We start from the raw sequence: 24,738 nt of genomic DNA, 5'->3' as shown, positions 1-24,738 counted from the left end.
AAAATACAAAAATTAGCTGTGCATGGTGGTGCATGCCTGTAATCTCAGCTATTCGGGAGGGTGAGGCAGGAGAATCACTTGAACCTAGGAGGCGGAGGTGTCAGCAAGCAGAGATTGTGCCACTGCACTCCAGCCTGGGAAACAAGAGCGAAACTCCACCTCAAAAAATTAAATAAAATATGATATGCTGCTGGCTTTGAAGCTGGAAGAAGGGGCTATGAGCCAAGGAAAGTGGCCAGCCTCTAAGAGCTGGGAAAGCCAAGAAAACAGATTCTCCTCTTCGGCTTCCAGACAAACACAGCCCTGACTACACCCTGACTTAACCTTAGACTCAATTGGAACTTCTGACCTCCAAACTGTAAGATAATAAGTTTGTGTTGTTTTAAGTCACTACATCTGTGATAATTTGTTATAGCAGCAATAGGAAATTAATATGGTAACTCTGAGAAATTTAATTCTTTGAGACTCAATTTCTTCCTAAGTAAAATGAGAATACTAGAAACAACTGACTGCTCCTGTAATAATCAAATGAGTGACCAGGGTAAAGTTTGTGTCACATACGAAGTATTTAATACATGCTGTTTCCTATCTCTGCCCTCTGTTTGCTGGCCTACCTACCAACCTGCCACCATAAATCTTGCAATGATGCCCACATTCAAAACTGGAGGTATATAATTAAGAGATAATTGTTTAATAAATATTACAGAATAATCTCTTAAAATATTAGAGTAATTTTTTGTAGTGAAAGAAAAAGAGAGAGGGAGAAACTGGTAGAACGAGAGCCATTAGGAAATACTACAGAAACACTGTGTACATACAGCTTATCGCTGGAGGATGTAAATTGACTTCTGAGCTAGTAGATGCTCTGAATAAGGATTCCAAGAATTCCAAGTTCAAAAGATTAGCCCAAACCATGCTTTATTTCCATTAATAATAAAAGGGAGAAGGAATTGTAAAGGGGGTCTTGGTCCCATCAATTCTTAAAAGCAGTAAGAATGCAGCTCGATTTCACCTGTTCACAGTAGGAGAAGGCAAATGGATGGGTCCAGAAACACCTTTTCACCCCTGGAGTAGGGCTGTCATAATTAATAATGCTAACTAGATAAGATTCATTTAGTAGCTCATCTCTTAAACATGCAGACTTCTTTAAAATACTGCAGTTTTAAAAATAAGTTATAGAAGGTAGTCATACAGTGGAATACAAAGCAATCATTAAAAACAACTGTAGATCTATATTCTTTGATCTAGAAAGGTGTTCAAAACATGCTATGAAATGTGAAAGCCAGGCTTCAGATGAGTATATGTTAAATGATGTCTTTTTGGGTAACACATATCATATGAAAAAAGACACAGCTAATTGTGATTCTCTCTGGTTGGTTATTTTTAGTTTTGTACTTGCTATTTCTCTTATAATGAGCATGTATACTTGTATAAAAAGAAAACCTGAAATAAACTTCATTGGTGAAAACTCACTGTAATAGTCTTTCAAGTATTAAATGGCAATGTTTTCTAGGAAAACACTCATATTTATCAAGATGAGGACTTCACCATCTATATCTGAAAGGTCATTTTGTCAAGTGAAGCTTGAATCGTGGGAACTTAGAATTAATAACTAGCCAAATCTCTTACCTCTTGTGCATTTGCTTTGCTATTTTCAATTAAAATCAGGAATGGTGGCTCATGCCTGTAATCCCAGCACTTTGGGAGGCCAAGGTGGGCAGATCACTTCAGATCAAGAGTTCAAGACCAGCCTGGCCAACATAGTGAAACCCTGTCTGTACTAAAAATACAAAAATTAGCTGGGCATGTTGATGTGTGCCTGTAATCCCAGCTACCTGGGAGGCTGAGCCAAGAGAATCACTTGAACCCCGGAGGTAGAAGTTGCAGTGAGCCGAGTTTGTGCCACTGCACTCCAGCCTGGGCGACAGAGCAAGACACAGTCTCAAACAAACAAACAAACAAACAAAAAAGTACTTATGTAAAATTCTAATCAGACTGCATCCAGCTTTCCTACACGTCAAAACCTTTACTGCATATCTTGGTGGTTCCACAGCATTAGCACTGCATATTCTCAACTTTAACCTTCTTCTATATACTTCCATGTGGAAAGAGCTGTTTTCTGTTTTTCTGGGAACTCATTCATCCCAGTGGGGCGGGACATGGAAGGAGAAAAGAGTCCCATCTCCCTTTTGTTCCCCTAACCTATTTTAAAATAAAATAAATCAGTTTTAAGGCCCTTAACCATGGTTATTCAGTCTTGACTTGAATACTTCTAGTGACAGGAAGATTCTTATCACATGACAGCTCACTCAATGTCAGACAGCACTTGTTAGAGTTTCTGCTTCGCGGTTAGTCAAATAATCTCTTTCTCTTTCTTCCAGTCAGTGATCTTGGTTCCAAATGAAGGTATTTACAAGCATTTATAGTATAAGCTTTCTATACCTGGATGCACAGCATTGGGAAAAAATAAAAAGGACATCTCACTCAAATTTTTGTCTATGCATGTACACATACACATGTATGTAAAGTGTGTGTGCCTGTGCACATGTGTGTTTTGGGAAGATAAGAAAGAGCAGGCCAGGTGCGGTGGCTCACGCCTATAATCCCAGCACTTTGGGAGGCCGAGGCGGGAGGATTACCTGAGGTCAGGAGTTTGAGACTAGCCTGGCCAACATGGTGAAACCGCGTCTCTACTAAAAATACAAAACTTAGCTGGGTGTGGTGGCACACGCCTGTAATCCCAGCTACTTGGGAGGTTGAGGGAGGAGACTTGCTTGAGACTTGTATGATCTCAGTGAGCTGAGATCATGCCACTGCACTCCAGCTTGTCCAACAGAGCGAGACTCTGTCTCCAAAAGAAAAAAAAAAGAAAGAACAGAGATGATTACTGAGCCAACAAGGTGGAGGTAGGTATGAGGAAAGGGAATGGGAAAGAAAGATATAGGAGAAGGTTTAAGCTGAGAATATTCAGTGCTGATGCTAAGGAATCACCAAGATACGCAGTAAGGTTCTGGGGTGTGGGAAAGCTGGATGCAGGCTGATTCGAATTTTGCATAAGTACCTATTTTGAAATGAAAATAGCAAAGCACGCTGCACGAGCTGGTAGTGGGACAGACCACAGGAAAACAGTGAAAGTCAGCAGTGAAGAAAAGGTAGTAGACCTCTGTAAAGGTCTTTGTCATGGGTGAGAAAAGAAAGCTTCTAAATAGTTGATCCATGTAGAAAGCTCTCTTCTAGGTGTTTTAGGGACTCGTTCATCCCAGTGAGACAGGACATGGAAGGGGAAGAGTCATATCTCCCTAGTGTTCCCTTTAACTATTTTAAAGTAAAATAAAGCATTTGCCTTCTTGCTTATACTCTGGCATAAATCAACTCTTCATTTACTAGGTAACTTTGGAACTCAAAAAATTCTAAGTGCAAATTATTTCAAGAAATAACTTATAGTCATGTAGCACTTTGTGATTTATGACAACTTTTCATTTATATTATTTAATTTAAGCTTAGACTAAGGTTAAATTAATTTCCTTTCACAAAAAAGGTATTCTTATTCATACATGGACTACTGGAGACTAGAAAAATTAACAGATTTTACCAAAGTGACAGAAAATAAATGGCCAAGGCAGGATTTCTATCATTCTCTGACAGAATGATCATTCTAGATCCTGAATTATCTCCACTAATCTTGAAATATACATATCTCTAAGACAATAGGGCCATTATATACGTCTATATAACACTATTTTGTAAAAAGCATTGCCTTCTAAATAAAAGAAAAACCAACTGGTGCATTAGAAGTGATTGTTGGGTAGATTAAAAATCTGATTAGGATTGATTGGGATCTAGAAATGAATCGGGTCTGATAGGTGTTCCACAGACTCTTGGCAAGTCTTGGTGTATGGAGAGCTCTGGATTAGCCATGAAGGGCCATGTGCATCTCCTTCTGCTCCTAGGCATTATTGGTCAAGTCTTCCAACATCTGGGGAGAGAGTCCACTTTTCGTTTATTTGGGAATGGCAAAGGAATCCTCTCTGCATCTCATCCACCCTTCCCTACTTTTTGAATTATTTCTTTTGGTACATCACTATTTAAATGATCAAAACATGTGATGGGATTTCTGGTGTACAGGGTTTTTTTTTCTTCTATTGCATTGGTTATCTTTGTCTCTTACAGAAGACATTTGACAAAACACATTTAAATAAACGTGATGTCAAAATTTTACAAATGAGGCCATAAAAATCTACAGAAATCATTTTTAAGTATATTTATTTATTCATTTATTTATTTTTTGGGACAGAGTCTCACTCTTGTCACCCAGGCTGGAGTGCAATGGCACGATCTCGGCTCACTGTAACCTCCACCTCCCAGGTTAAAGCAATTCTCTTGCCTTAGCCTCCCAAGTAGCTGGGATTACAGGTGCCCGCCACCATGCCCAGCTAATTTTTTGTGTGTGTGTTTTTAGTAGAGGGGGTTTTCGCCATGTTGGCCAGGCTGGTCTCGAACTCCTGACCTCAGGTGATCTGCCTGCCTTGGCCTCCCAAAAGTGCTGGGATTACAGGTGTGACCTACCGCGCTGGGCCAATTTTTAAGTAATTTTTTTTAAATTAAGTTTTTTTAACCAAAAACTACATAAATACATCATGTACAACATGATATTGTACATATATATACATTGTGAAATGACCAAATGTGTATACGTTGAAGTATGTATATATTGTGGAATAATCAAATCTAGCTGATTAACATTTGCATTGCCTCACATAATTATTATTTTTGTGGTCAGAACAGCTTACATACACTCTCTTAGTAATCTTTAAGAATACAAAATATGTCACTAACCATAGTCACCATGTCATATAGTTTTAAACTTACCTTCTTATCTAAAATTTTGTATCCTTTCACCAACATTCCCCTCCCCCAACCTTTGCTCAGTCTCACAACTTTTATACATTTGAATGGAATACATTGAATGTGACAGGATACAACTGAATGTTTTTGATCAACAAATTATAACTTCACTTTCAGAAGTATTTAATGTCTATACTTTTGATGTCATTTTAAATGAGGTTCTTGTAGCCCCATGCCCTGTGGTCATATCCCTTAACTCAGGATTCTAATTTCATTTCAACCACTGATTAATACAGGTTTAATACAGCAGATATTTTTACTGAGCAAGTTCACTCATTTGAATATGTGACTGACCAGCCACTATGTGCACAGCACGGTGCTTTACACTGCTCAGGACACAAATATGACTGTGACAAGGCCTCTGTCCCTAAACAGTTTATCACTAGAATCACAATGCCAACAACTCAAAGCTGGTTGGGTTATAATCAATTCAATTAGAGTACCACAGATCCTGGTTTCCAAGCAGTAGCATTATTGTCATTGTAGCCTCCATAGTTCTTTGATGTTGGAGGCTGTCTCTTACATTGTGAGATGTTCAGAGGCATCTCTGGCCTCTCTACCCACTAGATATCAGTAGCATTCTACCCCTTTCCCCCAAGTGGGTAAGTCAAAAATGTCTCCAGTCATTGTCAAATATCTTGGAAGGGACAGTTGAGAACCATTGGTTTAGATACAGAAAAGATAGAGCTTGCTTTGGGATGAAGAAATACAAGGTTTCATGGAATTTAATGTGTATGAGTGGTGCTTTAAAAGTAAGTAGAGGAAGATAAAACTATACTTTGGAGAAGGGATAACATGAATATGTAGGTTGACTTGTGAAATAAGCACCGTAGGTGAAACCCATTTGAGAGAGAATACAGATAAATCACAGGAGATAAAAATGAAGCGATCAGTTAAGGCCATAGAATGGCTGGCCTTAAATCCATGAGCTAGATTAATAAATATATAACACAATCTAGTCAGTAGATAAAGCAAGAAAATCAAATGTTTTTCAGTAGGTGACAAAAAATAATGCCATATAATAATATATCCATGATAAGAGTATGCATTATAGATTCATTAGGTTATATGTTCACATTCTTCTGCCATATAGTCCTTGTCACATTCCTGAGACACTGCTACATTATGTTTTCAGGTTTACGGATGAGGGAACAAAAGCTCTGGGAGGTTAAGTGACCTGCCTGATATCACTCTGTTAATAAGTGGCAAAGCTGAGCATTAGACCAATTTTCCGAGTTTAAATCCAGAGTTCTCATTCATTTACAAATGTAAAGACTTCCTCTATGAAGCACTGTGGAGGAATTTGAGGTTGGGGAGACAGGAGAGAGAACACTGCTTAGAAAAGTACTGGAATGATAATTCAGTAACTCAGGCTACTAGGGTGCTGCCCACAAAAGATATGCAAAAGAGGGTCAAATTAGATATTGTAAATGAAAAATAGCAGGTTGTGAGGACTATTTGGACAGAGGATGGGCGAGGAGAATTAAAAGATGTTTAGATGGTTGAGCAAACAGACATACCACTGAAAGAAATGAGGATGATAGAAGAATCACATCTGATACAGGCACTTAATTACTATGAGAATTAAATGCTCAATCATGTTACTATCTAGGAGTAAGTCAGTAAGTAATAAAATATTTTCAGCTTTTTTTATACTATTTCCTAAGAGGCTAATTTTGGCACTAGTACCAGGAAAATTTTATTGACTTACTAAAGTTTGAAACTGGTTTCCAAATAGTAATACACTGGAATCCCACAGGAAAAGTCTCTCTGTGTGTGTACTTGTGTGTGTGTGTTTGTGTGTGTGTGTGTGAGAGAGAGAAAGAGAGAGTAAGAGACAGAGAGAAAGAGAGAAAGAAAGAAAAAGAAAGAAAGAAAATGTGTATGCATATCTGCCTGCCTTAGGGCAACTGAGAGGATAAAAATTGAAATGGGTACAAAATGCTTTCTATATTCTAACTAATAAATATATTAAATGATCATTAAAATACTTGAAGGGTCTATGTAAATATATTGTCCTTGAGGAAGAAAGAATAATATAGCAAAACTTGTATTTAGCTATACTGGTAGATTCAAAGGCGGCCTAATCAGTTTTATCTACTACTTATATTAAGGAAACTTGGGCTTGGTAATACAATCACTATGAATTAAGCAACTACCTAACAAGGCAGAATCATATTTGTCTAGAGTATTGCAGAAGAGCCCTTAGCCACATCCAGTGCATACACCACATGCTTTGGCTCTGCTCTGTTGCATCTAGTTCTTAAACTCTCAGGGGCTGGGCACGGTGGCTCACGCCTGTAATCCCAGCACTTTGGGAGGCCGAGGCAGGTGGATCATGAGGAACACGGTGAAACCCCGTCTCTACTAAAATTACAAAAATTAGCTGGGGGTGGTGGAAGGCACCTGTAGTCCCAGCTATTAGGGAGGCTGAGGCAGGAGAATCACTTGAACACCGGGATGTGGAGGTTGCAGTGAGCCGAGATCACACCACTGCACTCCAGCCTGGGCAACAGAGCGAGAATCCCCTCAAAAAAACAAAAAAAAAAAGAAATTATCAGCCCCAGAAACCCACAAGATAAGCCACTGCATTTAAAACTGTTTGTGGTCACTCTCAGTGCTTGGGGATATTAATAACAAAGTGTTGAACACATTTCAACACTTTTTCAAATGAACACATTTCAACCAGGTTTTTAAATTTACATAAACTCGATTCACTTCAGTTTTTCCATAGAAAAAATTTCTGTAAAAATCCTAAAATGCTTTTAAATTTTTTGGGAAGTAGTAAGACTGTTTTAAAAACTATCTATGCATGAATATAATACACTTATGATACGATCAAAGACATTAAAACTTTAGGAATCTTCTATTTAAAAAACAATCCATTCCTTGAAATATCAAAAATCAAATGCTATATGGTATCTATAATTCTAAGGACTCTATAACACATGGTTTTCACTACACTCACTATGTGTGCTCATACAGTGAATATTTAAAGAATATGGTAAAAAATATAGGCTCCTAAGATAGCATCTTAAAACAAGTGATTCATTAATATTTCCAGATAGGTTTACTTTACCACATCATTTAGTAACATCACTTATTTTTTTAATCTAGTATAAAATGCTTTGCTAGTCCACTTTATCTCTTAGTGCTACCTTCATCCTACACTAAATGAAACAGACATGAATTGTCATTTAACTGACTCTCTAATGTTTACTTTTACCACATACATACTGGCTGGAGGCAAAGATGGGGAAGGGAAAGGGAGCTGGTGGTTGTCTCAGTTTTATCAAAGTGATGCAGAGAAATGGGAGATTAAAGTGAATACATTAAGATGAGGGTGTAAACTCACTCCATTCTCAACAGCATCCAGAACATAAATCAAGAAGGTACAATATGCTTATTACAAGAACCAAGTCAAAGAAATGGCAGCATCAACAAATGCTGAAATATCTGGAAGTGATATCTCTACACTAGAAACATACCTAGGGGTGTACAAATAAGGACAGCAATTTCATTTATAAAGAGCAAGAGTTTGATGTCACCATAAAAGTGTATGCAAACAATTACAGGAATGTATATGTCCATATACACCTATGTGTTCTTGAAAGATACAGAAAGTAAGCACAAGCTTCCATTTATTTTTACACTATTTTTAACTGGTAAGCCTATTCTGTTTTTCTTTAGATTCTTCTCTTGACTTCTGAAGTTACTCCACATGCAACTTTAAGAGAAAATAGAAATCAACAATTCACCTATGCTTTACATTTATTTATGACTCACTCCACACGTATTTATTGACCTCCTACTAAGTGCCGTGTGGTGACTAAGGCAACTCAGCACTGAAGAAGAGACATAAATATGAATGAAACAGCTCTCGCAGTTGAGAAGCTTTGTAAACACAAATGTATATAAGGAGTTCCAGTACAGTGTGGTACATTTAGGGCTGGTATACCAATTGTTAGGGTGAAATGCATCTCGATTGATTAATAGATTAGCAGAAAGTTTAATGAAAACTTGGCAGAGCCAGGGTTCAAGGCCAAAATGCCTAGAAGAGCTCTCTTCTCGTTGGTCCTGAAGTACATAGATTCACCTAATTAAACTTTGCATTCCAGTGAATAATTTTTGTGACTTCATCTACAAATAGAGATATTGAATATGAGTCTCATATATTTTTTACATCTTAGAAATAGTTTGAATGTAATTGCTTTCATTCTGGAAAAGCTGAGTAAATTTAGCACCGTGACCAATATCATTGATGTTTTTTGTGTTTTGTTGTTGTTTCGTGACAGAGTCTCACTCACTCTGTCACCCAGGCTGGAGTGCAGTGGCGCAATCTCGGCTCACTGCAACCTCTGACTCCTGGGTTCATGCGATTTTCCTGCCTCAGCCTCCTGCTGGGATTACAGGTATGTGCCATCATGCCCGGCTAATTTGTGTGTGTGTGTGTATTTTTAGTTAGAGTAATTTTTCACCGTTTGGCCAGGCTGGTCTTGAACTCCTGACCACAAGTGATCCACTCATCTCAGCCTCCCAAAGTGCTGGGATTATAGGCATGAGCCACCGCGCCCGGCCATCACTGATGTTAAGAGCAATTTTCTACCAATTGGGACTACAAGTCACTTAATAATAAGCAGTTTAAGGGTAAAGTCATTAGAAGGGTTTGGTACAGTATCTGTGTCAAATCACGGTCCTAGGAGAGTACCCTTCAGCTTGTGAAAGCCACTTTAAATAAAAGATGATGTCAAAATAAAAGATTTTTAAATTATCCGTGTGATTTGAGGAGCAATTTGTACTGTACTATGATATAGCACTTACAAGCATTCTCATATAACATAGGTATATATACCTATGTAGTATATTCTGCATAATACATATGCATCTACATAAGAGTCTAACAACCTTTTACATTATATTATATATTATTAAATATTTGTGCTGCCCCGTACATCGCTCGGTAAGCAATTATGTATTTGTGTACATGTATGTGTCTATATATTTACACAGTTATATGTACATATATAATATTTTACAATTGGCATAATGATTTAAATTATTATATAAATCAATATATTGCTATATACATCAATGTTTTGAATCTAGCTTTGAGATCCAAATATGAGTAGTTACGGGAAACACAGAGGAGATGTCTGACCCTAAGGATAGGAGTAGAAGGTTTCAGGAAGAAAATGTGCTATCTCTACTGAATCTCATGCAGAGGAAGTGGGCAGGGGATTGAGGAAGAAAGGAAAGGCGAGTGTGCATGAAGTAGAATGGCATGTGCAGGAATCCTGAGTAGGCAGCATGGTTGCACTGGGTCAGACCTGCACAGTTTGTACAACATGGGAAGAGTCTGAATTTTATCCTGTGAGAGTACACTGAGGCTGGGTGTGGTGGCTTATGCCTACAATCCCAGCACATTGGGAGGCAAAGGCAAGTGGATCACCTGAGGTCAGGAGTTCAAGACGAGCCTGGCCAACATGATGAAACCCTGACTCTACTAAAAATACAAAAATTATCTGGGCGTCATGGCGGGCACCTGTAATCCCAGCTACTCAGGAGGCCGAGGCAGGAGAATTGCTTGAACCTGTGAGGCAGAGGTTGCAGTGAGCCAAGATCGCAACATTGCATTCCAGCGTGGGCAACAAAAGAGAAATTCTGTCTCAAAACAAAACAAAACAAAACAAAACATTGAGAGTTATAAAGTAGAGACAACATCAAATTTACAGTTTAGAAAATTATGGCAAAAGAAGGGAGGAAAGACTTTTTTTAAAGATTATTTATTTATTTATTGAGACAGAGTCTCATTCTGTCACCCAGGCTGGGGTGCAGTGGCGCAATCTCAGCTCACCACAACCTCCACCTCCTGGGTTTAGGTGATTCTCCTGCCTCAGCCTCCCGAGTAGCTGGGATTACAGGCACATGCTACCAGGCCCAGCTAATTTTTGTATTTTTAGTAGAGACAGTGTTTCACCATGTTGTCCAGGCTGGTCTCGAACCCCCGACCTCAAGTGATCTACCCTCCTTAGCCTCCCAAGATGCTGGGATTACAGGCATGAGCCACTGCGCCCGGTGTAAAATCACATTTGTATTTTTAGGTAATTTTGGAAACAAAGCTATATCCAGGTCAGAGGGGAAGGCAAAAAGAGACAAAGAGCTCCATTAGAATTGCATTGGAAGAAATTTTTTCCTTCACTCAATAAATATTTATCGAGCACCTATATGTACTCAGGCACTGAGGGTACATCAACGAAAAACAGAGATAAAAATCCTGGCTCTCATGGACAGCATATATTTTAGTGGGGGTCAATGGCTAACATGAATATAGCACTTACTTTGTGCCTATGATTATTTTAAGCAGTTTACAACTGTTACGTCATTTAAGATAAACTTCAGTGTGGTTCTGAAGGAACCAATAGCCATGGAGAATGTGTAGGAATCTTACTCAACAGAAATTCAGGAACCAGGGAAAGCTGGCTGGATTTAGCACCTGGGTGGACATGGATGGTGAAACAAAATGACCCTGAGGTTTAGGTGGCAAGAAGAAACTGAGAAAACAATTTCCCAAAGGATTAAATGTAGCCTACCTTTCTTAATTTTATAGCAGTGATGCAATGCACTTAATTTTTGGCCATTTCTGCATAAAGTCAAGTAAAGCAAGAGAAGTATTACGGGGACACAAAATGGTTCTTTTCTTTCTTGGGGATTTCTAAAGTCTACCAACCAGTTTCACAACTTCATTTTCAATTTCTGAAGTGGCACTCTTGAACTATTCTTAAAAACACTGTTTTCAGTGTTCTCAACTCGTGCCTCTAACAGCTGGATAAGTAGAGTTAAAGGTAGCAGGTGGCACATTACCAAGATGAAAGGATTAAACCTTCCTGTGCTAAAAAATCCAGCAGAGGGATGGAGAACAGGCGCTTCTCTCTCAACCTGCAGTAATGTAGTCAGAGCTCTCTGGGAATAGAAAGAGGACAATTGTGTCCTCACTTCCTTCATCAAAAGCTACTATGAAGGCTGCTATTTTCTAAGCTTAGCATGAAATTAACATGCAGAAAAAAATGCTCTAAGTTGAAAACCAAATATAGCTATATAATTTTATTCCCTAATCTTTTTGTATAATTTCTTTGTTCCAAGAATACTAATATTTTGCAAAAAAAATGAATCATATCTAATGGTAATTAGCTATAACTGAATAATTCATTCTAGAAACTTCTCTCCTAAAAATGTGAGAATTCTAAGTGTAAACCATCTGAAGGTACACTGTTTCTTTAACATAATATTCCCTCAGTGAAACATTGCTTATATGCAGCTACTTGGCAATTTTTTTTATAAAGGGCAGAACCAGATTAATAAATTCATAATCTTAGGAAACTTGCACTAACTGTTCTGAAACAGAATATTAAGAAAAACTTTTTTTCTCATTTATACAAATATTTTTGCTCTTAGAAAATGTACATTATGAAATCAATCCACATTTGTGAAGCAAGAACAAAAGTACCTATACTTTATTCATGTGTGTGATTCATGCGTTCATCACTGTGTCACAAAGTTAAACTTCAATGAATCTTATTTTTCCTTATTTGCAATGAGGATTAAGTACGACATTTGTCCTTTTGAACTCATTGGGATATTGTAGAAAGGTAGAAGGCTTTAATACTTATCAGGTAGAAAGTTTGTGATTGTAGATTTGAAATAAAATTTATTCATTACCTAATCATTACTTACAAAAATATTAAAATTACAAGATTCTAAAAAGCATATAGTTTTCCTCTAATCTCAGAAAAAGCAGGATTTTATATTTTCATAAAATAAAATCAAGAAGTACTCTTTTAGTACAAATTGTTTCCATAAGCAACATTGAGTTTTTGAAGGAACTTGTTAGGAGTATCTACATACACACAACACTCATTTTCCAATGACCCCAGTAAGGAATTTCAAGTTCCTTAATGCCTAAATTTAAAACAAGCTCTTCTCAGTGCCTAAATTTACTAGTTTTCTCAAAGGTACATTTATTTACTTGCTTTTTTCTCTATGATATTGACTAAATGGGGCATCTGGCCACTGGGGTGACTATATCATTCTCTATATAACAAAGCATATTTAGGCGATTCCAATATCTGAATAAACATGGCATTTAATCAATCTCTCCAACCACTTATGGCTCAGTGTATTAGAGATTTGCAATCAAAACTACCCTTTGAACCTCATGTTTGCTAAACCCAGATGTTTCGAAGGGTTATATTTTGATCAAATCAAGATACGGTATTAACCTTCAAGCCTATAAAGTTTACACTTCAACCCTTAAAAAGGAGAAATAAAACATGCAGGCTGAGCTTCAGAGATACAGTGGGTTTTTTAAAATTTCTGTTATTTGGCCATAGTGAAAACTCATTTGTTATTATTTTTGTAATGAAAATATTTGTTAAACTACTTACAACGTGTGAAATAACTTTGGAAGCCTCCGTAGCATTGAAACGTTGCACTACAGAAGGGCTCATCAGGTTCTGACTTTCCATCCCTGTGTATTCCCCCATCTTTCTACCAACACCAAATGAACAGTCTAACTGTATAGACAGCTGCTGTGAGAAATACAGGAGAAAGGAAGAAGAAAGGAAGAAAAGAAGAAAGGGAGGGAGGGGAAATAAAGAAAGAAAAATAAAGAACAGCATAGCTCTGGAAGCCCTCAGAGTAGCAGCTACAGCAGCAGCAGCTACCTGCATAGTTGTTACTATGTGACAGGAACTGTGCCGCATGAATGATCTTATTTTCATGAATTATCTACTTAATCTTAAAAAGAACCCTATTAGCTAGGTACTGTTATTATCCCAACTTTATAAATGAAACTGAGGCTGAGGAAGTCTCGGTCACTTGGTTCAGGGTCACGTCACCAATTACAGTAAGAGGCACAAGCAGTATTTGTTCCAGCTCTCACTCCTAAAGCTGCGCTTCTAACTGTGATGGAAGAAAAGATAAACAAGATCAAAAGGCTGGCTTCCTGTATACACATTTCAAAGAAGTAAGAGGTCTCATAATTAATATGTTTCTAATGTCCTCTTAATTTCCTCCCTTAAACCTAGCCCATGCCCCTCTAGTCTATTTCATCTCCATAAATGGCAGCACCATTCTCTGCTGGCTGTAAAACCCAGAATCATGCTTACGGTCTCCTTTTTTCTTACCCTATACTCCAACTCATCAATAAGTCTTACAGATTTGGATCCAACATTGTATCAAGCTTACCTTATTCTTCCCATATGACATCTGTCTTTCTGCATCGGCCTCATGTCAATCTTCCTGTTTCCCCTTGCTGCCCTCCTATAGATCCTCTACACCTGCAAGAATCATCTTACTAAAACACAAATTGGAACACAATGCTCCCTTGCTTTAAAATGATTTAGTTGGGGATATGGTTTGGCTCTGTGTCCCCACCCAAATCTCATTTCAAATTGGAATTCCCATGTGTCGAGGGAGAAACCTGGTGAGAGGTGATTGGATCATGGTGGCGGTTCCCCCATGCGGTTCTCCCATGCGGTTCTCATGATAGCTAGTGAGTTCTCATGAGATCTGATGGTTTAAAAGTGTGGCACTTCCCTTCACTCACTCTCTCCTCTGCTACCCTTTGAAGAAGGTACTTGCTTCTCTTTCATTTTCTGCCGTGATTGTAAGTTTCCTGAGGCCTCCCCAGCCATGCACAACTGTGGGTGAATTAAACCTTTTCTTCACAAATTAGCCAATCTCAGGTAGTTCTTTAGACCACTGTGGAAACTGACTAATACAGGTGGATACTCTTTTCTTTAGCACAAAATCTAAATCACTCCTCTGGGTATACAAGGCTCTGCACCATCAGGCTTTGATCTAGCTCTCCAGCCTCATCTTGTTACCTTCTCTGGTTTGTTCATGGAGCTGCCGGCATGCTGGTGCTTTTCTGGTGACTTGAACACACAAAGCTCAGTCCCTTTGCACATGCTTTTGCTGCCACCTGGAAGGTTTCTTCTTCCCTTCCTCTAGTGGCAGCTTCATCCTGTCCTAAGTCTATACTTAAATACTACCTTTCAGGTGCCTTTCCTGACAGCTGTGTCTCTATCTGGGGCTTAATTATAACTGTCAGAATACTTTAAACAAAGTTTAACTCATTCGTCTACTTCTTTAACCTAAGGATGAATCTCAGGTCAAAGATCATGACTGTAATATTCATCACTGTTTTCTCAGACCCCAATGGACACCTGAAACATGGTGAGTGGGTGCTCCAAAAATATTTGTTGAGTAATTCAATAAAGAAATTTACAAGGAATCTTGCTTTAGCCAATAAGATTCACCATAGAAACTCTGACCCTTCTTTTACATTGCATTCTGGTTATCTGTTGCATTATCTTAGGTTCTGGCAAATACAGAATAATACGAATTACCACTGTGTGCTTCTCCTTTGAAAATAACTTTCCACTTCTCCCAGCCATCAGAGCAAATGTAAAGAGATGGATTGAGATACTATCAAATTATTAACATATATCACAAATAAATATTTGATTTGAGATTATGGTACTTTAATCACCTATGAAAAATATGCTTAGTGTTTAAAAGGTGACTATCATTTGTTCTGAGTAATATGAAATCATGTGAAATTTCTAGAAATCTTCCTAACAAGAATTCATTGTCACCCAAAGATTTAACAATTTAAAAAAATGTTCTCGGAACTAAAGCCAATGAAAATAGTATATTCATATAATGTATAATTTTGGAATGAATCTAAAGAATAATAATAAATAAAATTGAGTTTTACTTTTCTATCTAAAATGTATAAAAACTGGAGTTTATACTTTTCTATCTAAAAGGTTTAACTTCGTTCTTGCACACAGTACAGGTACCTTAATAGAATCATGCTTTTAAAGGCAGGGATCTGGCCTAGAAACACCCTGATGACTTGATCTATTGTGAACTGCTCAATGAAGAGTGAAAGGCTTACAAACATTCAGCCACAGTAGCCAACACTCCTTCCCAAGATCTGTATTCTAGTAGACCTTGTGCTCTCTCACAGATTAAAAATATTTGTATCAGTGTCTGACATTACTTCACCATCTTATTATAACTCCCTAAGGCACTAGCATCTTTCCCCCTGGTTCTCATGTCACTAGCAATTAATTTTATTGCCAAGAATGCTTGCTTTTTTCTCTGAGCTGAATATGTCTGTATAATCTTTTAATGCTTGTACTCAGACCTCTCTTTTCTACTTACTCTATTTATATTTTTCCAGCCCTTGATTTAACTTCAAGCTAATTATCAGTAATTATTTTGCCTTAAACCCCATAGTTATTGGTCATTTTCAAGCAAAAACTTGTACTCCTTCTATTAAAAATGAAAGGCTTCCGGTAGTCTCTTTGTGTTTGAAGAGTCAATCATCAAATACGGAATAACAATTCAAAAGCCTTGACCTTAAATGACATTTCATATACAGAAATGACTTTGCAGCTTCTACTATGTCAAGATACTATTTATAATATCCTTCAATAGCATATGAATCAAGGATCTTGGGGGATGGAAAATTGGGCACCAAAGGCATAATCAAAGACAGCAGCAAAAAAATGTCTGGCTGTGGCCCAGATAACACTATAATGGCCAACACAGATATTATGTCTGCCGCCCCAGTTTCAATGCCAAACTCAGCAGGCAGAACTCACTGAGACTGCATGCCTATGTCATATGAGAGGTTTCAAAAAAGGAAGCAGCAAGCTGGTTTTCATAATGAATACAAATGTAAGACTCCTCCTACTCAATATGTCCAGCCAGGTGATCATGTATTCTAATTTTTTCTTAAGCCCATCAAGAAACAAGCTGGATCTGATGCTGAGGTATGTATTCTAATTTTTTCTTAAGCCCATCAAGAAACAAGCTGGATCTGATGCTGAGGCTTTGAGACTTAAAACAAACAAACAAAAAAGTTTACACGAGGACTTTTTAATGAAAACTAGAGATACTTTTTGCTGGTATTGTCTTCTACTTCTCCACCTGTCCTAATGTTATCTCATACCACACAAGAAAATACTGGGGTAACTGAAAATACAGTAGTGGTGCTGCTGGCTTGAAAATTTTAGTGACTTATAGGAAATGGTTATTTCCTTTTAGATTTTAAATTGTATAATTCTTTAATAATAAACCGACAAGGTTTTTTTCTGAAAAGGCTTGTTTAAGAATAATATGAGCTCTGAACTGGTGGTTAATACTTCAATCTTAAGTACATTTCACTGAAGATTTTGAAGGAATTTTCACAGCAGTTGATTTAGTTAATTTCATGCGTTTAAAAATGTGAAAGCTTCACTAAAAAACTTTCCTGGTGCCGTAGGGATTTAAATTAATGCTAGGATAGAACAACGTTCTAAAGGAATGCAAAGGGTCTACTGGGAATTGTTTATAGGAGTTTTTCATATAATACTATTTAATTGATCTTTATGTCAAAAGAGAGCAATTGTTTTTCTCCTGTTTATCCATTCATTTATTTAATGTTTGGTAAGTATTTACCTCGTGCTCAGCCTTGGCACTGAGGTACAAAGATTAATGATACCTTTTTTGATATGAAGGAGTTTCTTCCTTACTAATGGAGGTTTTCACATTAGCAAATAATCATAATATGAATTTTTACTGTAAATAAAGTTGGGGAGAAAAGCATAAAAAAGAGTGAGACTAATTTTGTAATTGTGATGTTGGGAGCAACTTTGGAGAGGAAATGATATTTGAGCCTGGTGTTGAAGAGTGATTAACAATCATTAGGGTTGAGGGTGGGGCATGCCTGGAATAGTTATTTGAGACCAGCTTTCACATCACAATAAAGAGCTAGAAGGGCCCGACAAAGCACTTTCATGTTAGAATACCTTATAGAAAAATTACAGAGAGTTGAACACTGAGAAGGAATCAGATAAAAATGTTTGGCCGGGCGCGGTGGCTCACGCCTGTAATCCCAGCACTTTGGGAGGCCGAGGCGGGCGGATCACGAGGTCAGGAGATCGAGACCATCCTGGCTAACACGGTGAAACCCCGTCTCTACTAAAAATACAAAAAATTAGCCGGGCGTGGTAGCGGGCGCCTGTAGTCCCAGCTACTCGGGAGGCTGAGGCAGGAGAATGGCGTGAACCCGGGAGGCGGAGCTTGCAGTGAGCCGAGATCGCGCCACTGCACTCCAACCTGGGCGACAGAGCGAGACTCCGTCTCAAAAAAAAAAAAAAAAAAAAAAAAAAGTTTGACTACAAAGAGGATAAAAGAATAAATATTTTATTTCCCCCTAACAAAATTCCAGAGTACTGGATCTGGAATTACAATTCAAAGAGGCAGTCAACAAAGGAAGATGTATTTCCCAGGTCTGTATTATTATAAGTTACCTTCGTGAAGATATAAAGCACGAAAACCAAAAGAAATGGAAGACAGCTAAATCCACAGGCAGTTGCTACATATATACACGAGCTCATTAGATGAAGCCGCAGACAGCGGGAATATATTCTTGAACTTCAGAGTTTGACCTTATACTTTGTAATGATGCATTCATGTATGTTGACTGGCCCAGAACACCTGGGTGAGTGCCTTATTCTGATATCACATTTTCACGCTCTTTACTAATATTCCAATAAGCATATTGCATTATAAAATAATCATTTTAAGAATTGCACTATGAAAGCAACTATTGGGTACCAGACTTCGTACCTGGGTCACAAAATAATCTGCACAACAACCCCCCTTGACATGACTTTACCTATATAACAAACCTCCACATGTACCTCTGAACCGAAAACAAAGGTTTTTAAAAAGAGAATTACACTATGATACCAAGAAAGAGTACTACAAAGTTTAGGGCACTACAACTTTTAAAGTATTTTAAAATAAAAATGCACATTTTAGAAAACACAAAGCTCTTTGTCTATCCTAAAAGCAGATCCTACTCTGACTTCACTCACATCTATTAAACATTCCTAGAAAGTTGGTCTGGAGAACCCAGAGAAGTTCAAGAGTTCCCCCTCTTATCCCTATCCTGAATAAGTGTGGAAGTTATTGCTTATTACTGAGGAAAGAATTTGAGATTGAAAGCAGCCTCTAGTTGCCCAGCTGTGCAGCTTGAAGGAGGAAAGTTACTTATTTTGGTGACTCAGTTTCCTCATCTGCCAAATAGAAATCATACTAAGTGTTTTTTTGCTGTTTTTGTTGCTCACAGAGATGTTATGAAGGTAAAATCGCATAAGAAACAATAAATAACATAGAAGGTTTGAAATCTAATTGAAAGAACCCTAAGATACAAGGATCTGTGTATGTGTGTGGACATGTGCTATATCAACCAACGTGTATTAAGTCCAAATACAGTAGACTTCCCCTGAGGTAAAGACCCTGATGTTATCTGTTGCTCAGATAGTGCTCTCTTTACTTCTGTCATTTGGTAAAAGTCCCAAAGCACTCCAAAACTTCAAAGGTAGTAACCCTTTCCCAAGCATAGTCCTTTTAGTAATGGATAGTCACTAATCCATTACTACATCATAACAGAAGAATCCTGTGGCGAGCCAGATTCCCATGGTAACACAATTAAATCTGAAACAAGAGGTCTGAGCCTTCTGTTCTTCTCAATCTCTTCTCCTACTCTAAATCCCTTAAATTGAATTATGTTTTATTTTTAAGGTTATTCATGGATTATGGTTGCCCCACTAATTTCCTTAGATAGTTACTGTTATAAAATCAATCACGTTGATTTGAAGAAGATGCATTTATCAGATTGGAAAGCAAGCTGGACATACAGAGTTCTCAATTTTATGCCATTGTGCCCTGACTTGCTTCCCAGGGGTAAAATACTCACACATTTCATATTTCATCGGGATGACTTATAGATATGCCTACTATCACTGTATAGAGTAGACAACAATAAATCACTACAGTTAATTAAGTTTAAACAGTATTGCACTTCTCATTCAAATGTCAGAAGATTTATAAGGCAATGCAAAAATCCTAAAAAAATTTAAGAATCAGGTTAAAACAATTTAGGGATACGAATGTGACTTTTTAATCTTGCAGGTCTCTGTGTTTATTCTGTCAAAGGATAGTTTTCTTATATCAGGGGAATTAAAGTAAATTCTATTCAACAGCTTGCCAAAATCTGCCTGAGCTCCATAGGTAATGTTATGCCAGTAAAGAGGGAGAGGGTAAAAAAGAAAATCTGAAATTTTTATCTCTCACATGAAACTATCTCTCTAAAAAGACTCCTAAAATGATATGTTCCTACTTCCATAAAGACAATCTTTGGAGGCCTTGCCACATTTTCAGCAAATTCAAACATAAACCGAGCCCCTTCAGCTAGTCATTCTTCACTTAATATTTTGCACTTAATATTTTGAAATATGATACTATAGAATGTTTTCCAAAATTGGAATAGAGACCAAAATTTTAAAGTAAATACTACCATTCCACCCAGGTAAGGTAAAATAATGTGTGTGTGTTTGTGTATGAGCAAAAAAAGCAAAATATTTTATTAAAAAGTATAGAATATTTTAGTGTAATTGCAGCCATTGAATTTGAAACTTTTTTTGGTAATTTTACAGAAAGTCACACTTCTGCTATTGAGGTTTATTCAGTCATCCTAAGAGATAAACGTGGTGTTTTAAACCAATAATTTCATCCTTAAATTTTTATATATGTTACAGAGATTTGGATTATTTCAGGGTTTCTCTCTACAGTTAGTTACAATAGAATTTCCCATTTGAGCAGCAAAATTCAAGAAGGTTTTTTTTTATGAGTTGATTTCCTTTTTAGAACTTTGTTTTATGCTAAGATGCCTTTCATCAATACGTAGAATACTAAACTATGATTTGGTTACTCAAAAAAATAAAGGCACTCACATGATTGACTCTCTGATTCATAGTAGGAATCAAACAGTTGAACCCAACATAACACATTTTGTTTGCCTCTCTGGCACACACTCAACAACTGACATTTTTCAGAACTGTGATCATGTTGTGTCCATTGATATTTTAAACAAATATTATGTAATGCTTCAAAAAACATGGAGGGTAAGGATGCAGTATTTTTGAGATAGACGACATAATAGTGTGCCATTTCTAAAAAGCATCATAAGGAAACAGATAACAGAGTATGAATTATTTTTCTCCTTCCTCTCTCTTCTCTCTCACATATACCCTCAGTTCTGGTGTCCTGTTCACACAACACATGTACTAGGGGAGGTTCTTTTGCTTCCCAAGAAAACATGCAAGAACAAAAACATCTTTATGAGCAATCTGAAAGTGACCAGTTTTTCTCCTCACCCACAGGGTTAGGAAGACAAGAGATCCAAAGCTGAAAGGAGTATAAATAGCAGGCAGTTCTGGGGGAGTAATGAGAATAACATCGCCCAAAAGACTTAGCTCAGAAGTCACATCCTATACTCTGAAGTATTCTTCACACTTAACCAAGAAAAATTTTTAGCTGGACTAGGTCACAAAATCCCCCAAACTAAGAAAATCATTAGAAGTCCTGAGATTGGTGAGATAAAACAGACATTAATTTACTACTGATTTCTTGGTGAATGCAACACATTTTCCATCAGTATTAGTCCACACAGAACCCATGAGCAAATCAGGAAAAAGCAGCTCCTTTGGGCAGCTACACCTCAGTGAGCACATGGCTATGAGTGGAACTGCAGCTGAATTCCAACATCCTCTTACTGACTCAAGTAGGCAAACTCATGCAGGGTGTAATCTGAACAACTAGACACGGAGATCCTATTTATACAGATCTCTCTCTTTAGTGCTTTACAAATAGTAAGACAAAAGTGATATAACTAGAACTTTTATCTATAGCCATGACATAGTAGGATTGTGTCATAGTGAGATTGTAAAATTGTCTACAGCAAATACCAGGTTAAATTTAGGTGATCATGAAATGTTACTTGATAAAGACTTCTTGTAATAATGTCATCAAAGAGCAACCAAGTAAAGTCTCTCTCCTTGCGGTCACTACCAGGAGAGGGGAATACTTACCACCATCTTCAACTGCAAAATAGAACATATCACTTGTGGCATTAGCCCCTTCTCTTAAGACATAGCATATTTTCATGTCATCAATGTCAGCTAGAAAATAACCAAAAAACAAGATGATTAATTACCAGAGTAAAATTGATTATTCATTATGGTAAATTTTATTGGCTATTAGTTTTCCTATAAACACGTTTAAATTCCTTTTTCCTCCTAACAGAAACAGTGCTGTCTTATTTCTCAGATCTCTAAGCCCCTAGATTTCAGCTGTCCCATGGACACCTGATCCCTCACACAGATAGAGTGCAAGAGTTAGTTTATAATAATAGCAAGGTGTTTCCCCTCCCAGTGGTATTTGCATGTTCATGCACCAAAGGAATGACTGTCTAAATATGGAATGTCAGGCACCGTGACAGGTGGAAAGGAAGATATTTTGAGGCATGGCAGATTTCCTGGCACTCTTGAAATCACATCCTTTGCCTCCCAGTAGGGAACTGGCCCGCAGAGGACACAGCTTTGATCCCCAACACTGGCTAACTTTTCTTACTTTTTGTGCTGTAGCAGGCTATTTTTTAAGCTCTCCAAAGTTTGAGAGAAAAAAATAAGATGATATTTTCAAAAAATCACACACATTGAAATAACTGATGACTCCCTGTTGAGAACAAAAAACATCTAATAAAAGTGGAAACGGGCTGGACACGGTGGCTCATGCATATAATCCCAGCACTTTGGGAGGCTGAGGCGGGTGGATTATGTGAGGTCAGGAGTTCGAGACCAGCCTGGCCAACATGGTGAAACCCTGTCTCTATTAAAAATTAGCTGGGTGTGGTGGTGCGTGCCTGTAATCCCAGCTATTCGGGAGGCTGAGGCAGGATAATTGCTTGAGCCTGGGAGGCAGAGGTTGCAGTGAGCTGAGGTTGCACCACTGCACTCTAGTCTGGGCAAGAGAATGAGACCCTGTCTCAAAAAAAAAAAAAAAAAGTGGAAACCTTTATTCATGGCAGAAAGTTATATTGTCTCAGAAATGTTCCTTATGTTGTTTCCTACTTTATCAAATTCACGTGCATACATTTGTTTTCATTACGAAGACACAATTTTTAAAACTTATTCATCCATCTTACCAGTTCCTTTCCTTAATGATGCCACACATACAACATAATAAGAAAAAAATCGTTTTGTTCTGTGATACTTATAATAGATCATTAATTGATCTGGGCCAATCAGTGAGTTTCTAAGACTACATAAAGTCAAGATCATGGCTAAAAATAGCTATGACAATGATAGGTAATATTTATCTGTCTAGTGTGTGTTCTATGGTTTTTTCATCTCCTAAAAGTTCTAGTAAGTTCATGCTATGGAATTCAAAGGCTTATAAAGAAGACAATGGCTTTATGAAATGTTAATCTCAAGTGAGGCAAGGCATTAGGATGGACCAATGATGCCACAAATTTCTATAGCTCCACTTTACAGATGTAAAATGTGTGGTCTACCCTGGCTCATAAAGTTTTGAAAGGTGACTCATTATTAGGAACACTTGCAGAATGGAAAATCTGATTTTATAGTTAATGGTACCCTCCTGCTAATAGAGGTATTTGGAGGTAAAACATGCCTAAGTCGCTTGATTCTCCCTTAGTACTTCATTTCTTTTTTAAAACAAAATAGTTAATATAGAGATGGGGTCTCACTATGTCGCCCAGGCTGGCCTCAAGCAATCCTCCCACATCAGCCTCCCAAAGTGCTATGATTATAGGTGTAAGCCACCTAGCCGGGCCCCACATTTCTAACTCTACTATAACTTTCCACACTTTCTGCCTAGTTTCACTTTTATCTTTCTGTATGGTTATCTTTCCCAGCAGATGAAAAATTTCTGGGATTTTTTTTTCCTATCTTAACTTCCCACAGTTCTTTGCTTAGGATATTAAAGCAGCAAAGGCGCAAATGTTTCTCAATTTAAAATGAAAAGGCTGAGTAGGTAGATTACACTTGTATCTCTACCTTTGCATGTATGATGTTTCTGCCAGGGTAAGAACTGAAGCCCCTACACAACTCTTTGCCTGTTTACTGTTATAATTCTTAATTGTATAACCTTCACTTTATCAGTAAAAAAATGCAGTAAACTCTGCTGACTACACATCTTTACCACAAGAACCATGACCTCTGGCCATGTGGAGAAGACCCTCTTCCAATGTTCCCACCCCTTCAAATTGCATAAGAAAATCTAAAGGCTCTACTAGGAGAAAAGGCACTGTTTAGCATGCCCAGCAACTGTATCAATGTTTTCTTAAGCGAAATTGTAATCGTTAAGGGATAGTTTCATTGAAATAAATCCTCACTTCAAAACAGAATTTTAAGAACTTTTCTTTTTTCAGATAAAGAAAACATAAATGCAACTATATGGCACTCTGGTACCCAATTTTCCCTCCAAGTTAGGGCATGTGTTATTGATTAGTTGGAACATACTAAAACCTTTTATATTTTTCATATAATTAATTAATAATTCATGGTTCAAAAAAGAGCCTCTAAAAAAAGTAAGTAAAGACTTTTTCTTTACTGGTATTCTAAAGGCACCTCTACAAATAACATAAACACACGTTACATATTTATGTATATATAAATGTATATAACGTCCAGCTTTCTTAAGACACAAAAGTAGTAGAAATATAATCTAATAGCCAAAATGTAATCTTTTTTAAGCAAATATCTAAGAATTATCTAGATTTTCTTCTAGTTGTTAAATATACATTAAATTTATTTCAGTTTATCTACAAAATTATTCCATGAGATTTTTTTGTTTGTTTGTTTTTAATTCTAAGTTCATTAACATATCAGGCAACCACATCTGGTT

At 37.3% G+C, this 24,738-nt stretch overlaps 1 protein-coding gene across 1 annotated transcript in view; it reads right to left on the bottom strand.

Moving 5' to 3' along the window:
- Nucleotides 1–24,738, bottom strand: part of FREM2 (FRAS1 related extracellular matrix 2) — a 203,608-nt gene that overhangs the window by 170,698 nt on the left and 8,172 nt on the right. The window contains exon 2 of the mRNA XM_003806915.5: nt 21,900–21,989. Within this exon, the coding sequence (XP_003806963.4) occupies nt 21,900–21,989 (90 nt within the window). The remainder of the gene's footprint in view (nt 1–21,899; nt 21,990–24,738) is intronic.

Source organism: Pan paniscus, chromosome 14, assembly GCF_029289425.2.
Source record: "Pan paniscus chromosome 14, NHGRI_mPanPan1-v2.0_pri, whole genome shotgun sequence".
Lineage (NCBI taxonomy): Eukaryota > Metazoa > Chordata > Mammalia > Primates > Hominidae > Pan > Pan paniscus.
The sequence above is the reverse complement of the archived record's forward strand: the minus strand, read 5'-3'. Positions and strand labels throughout refer to the sequence as shown.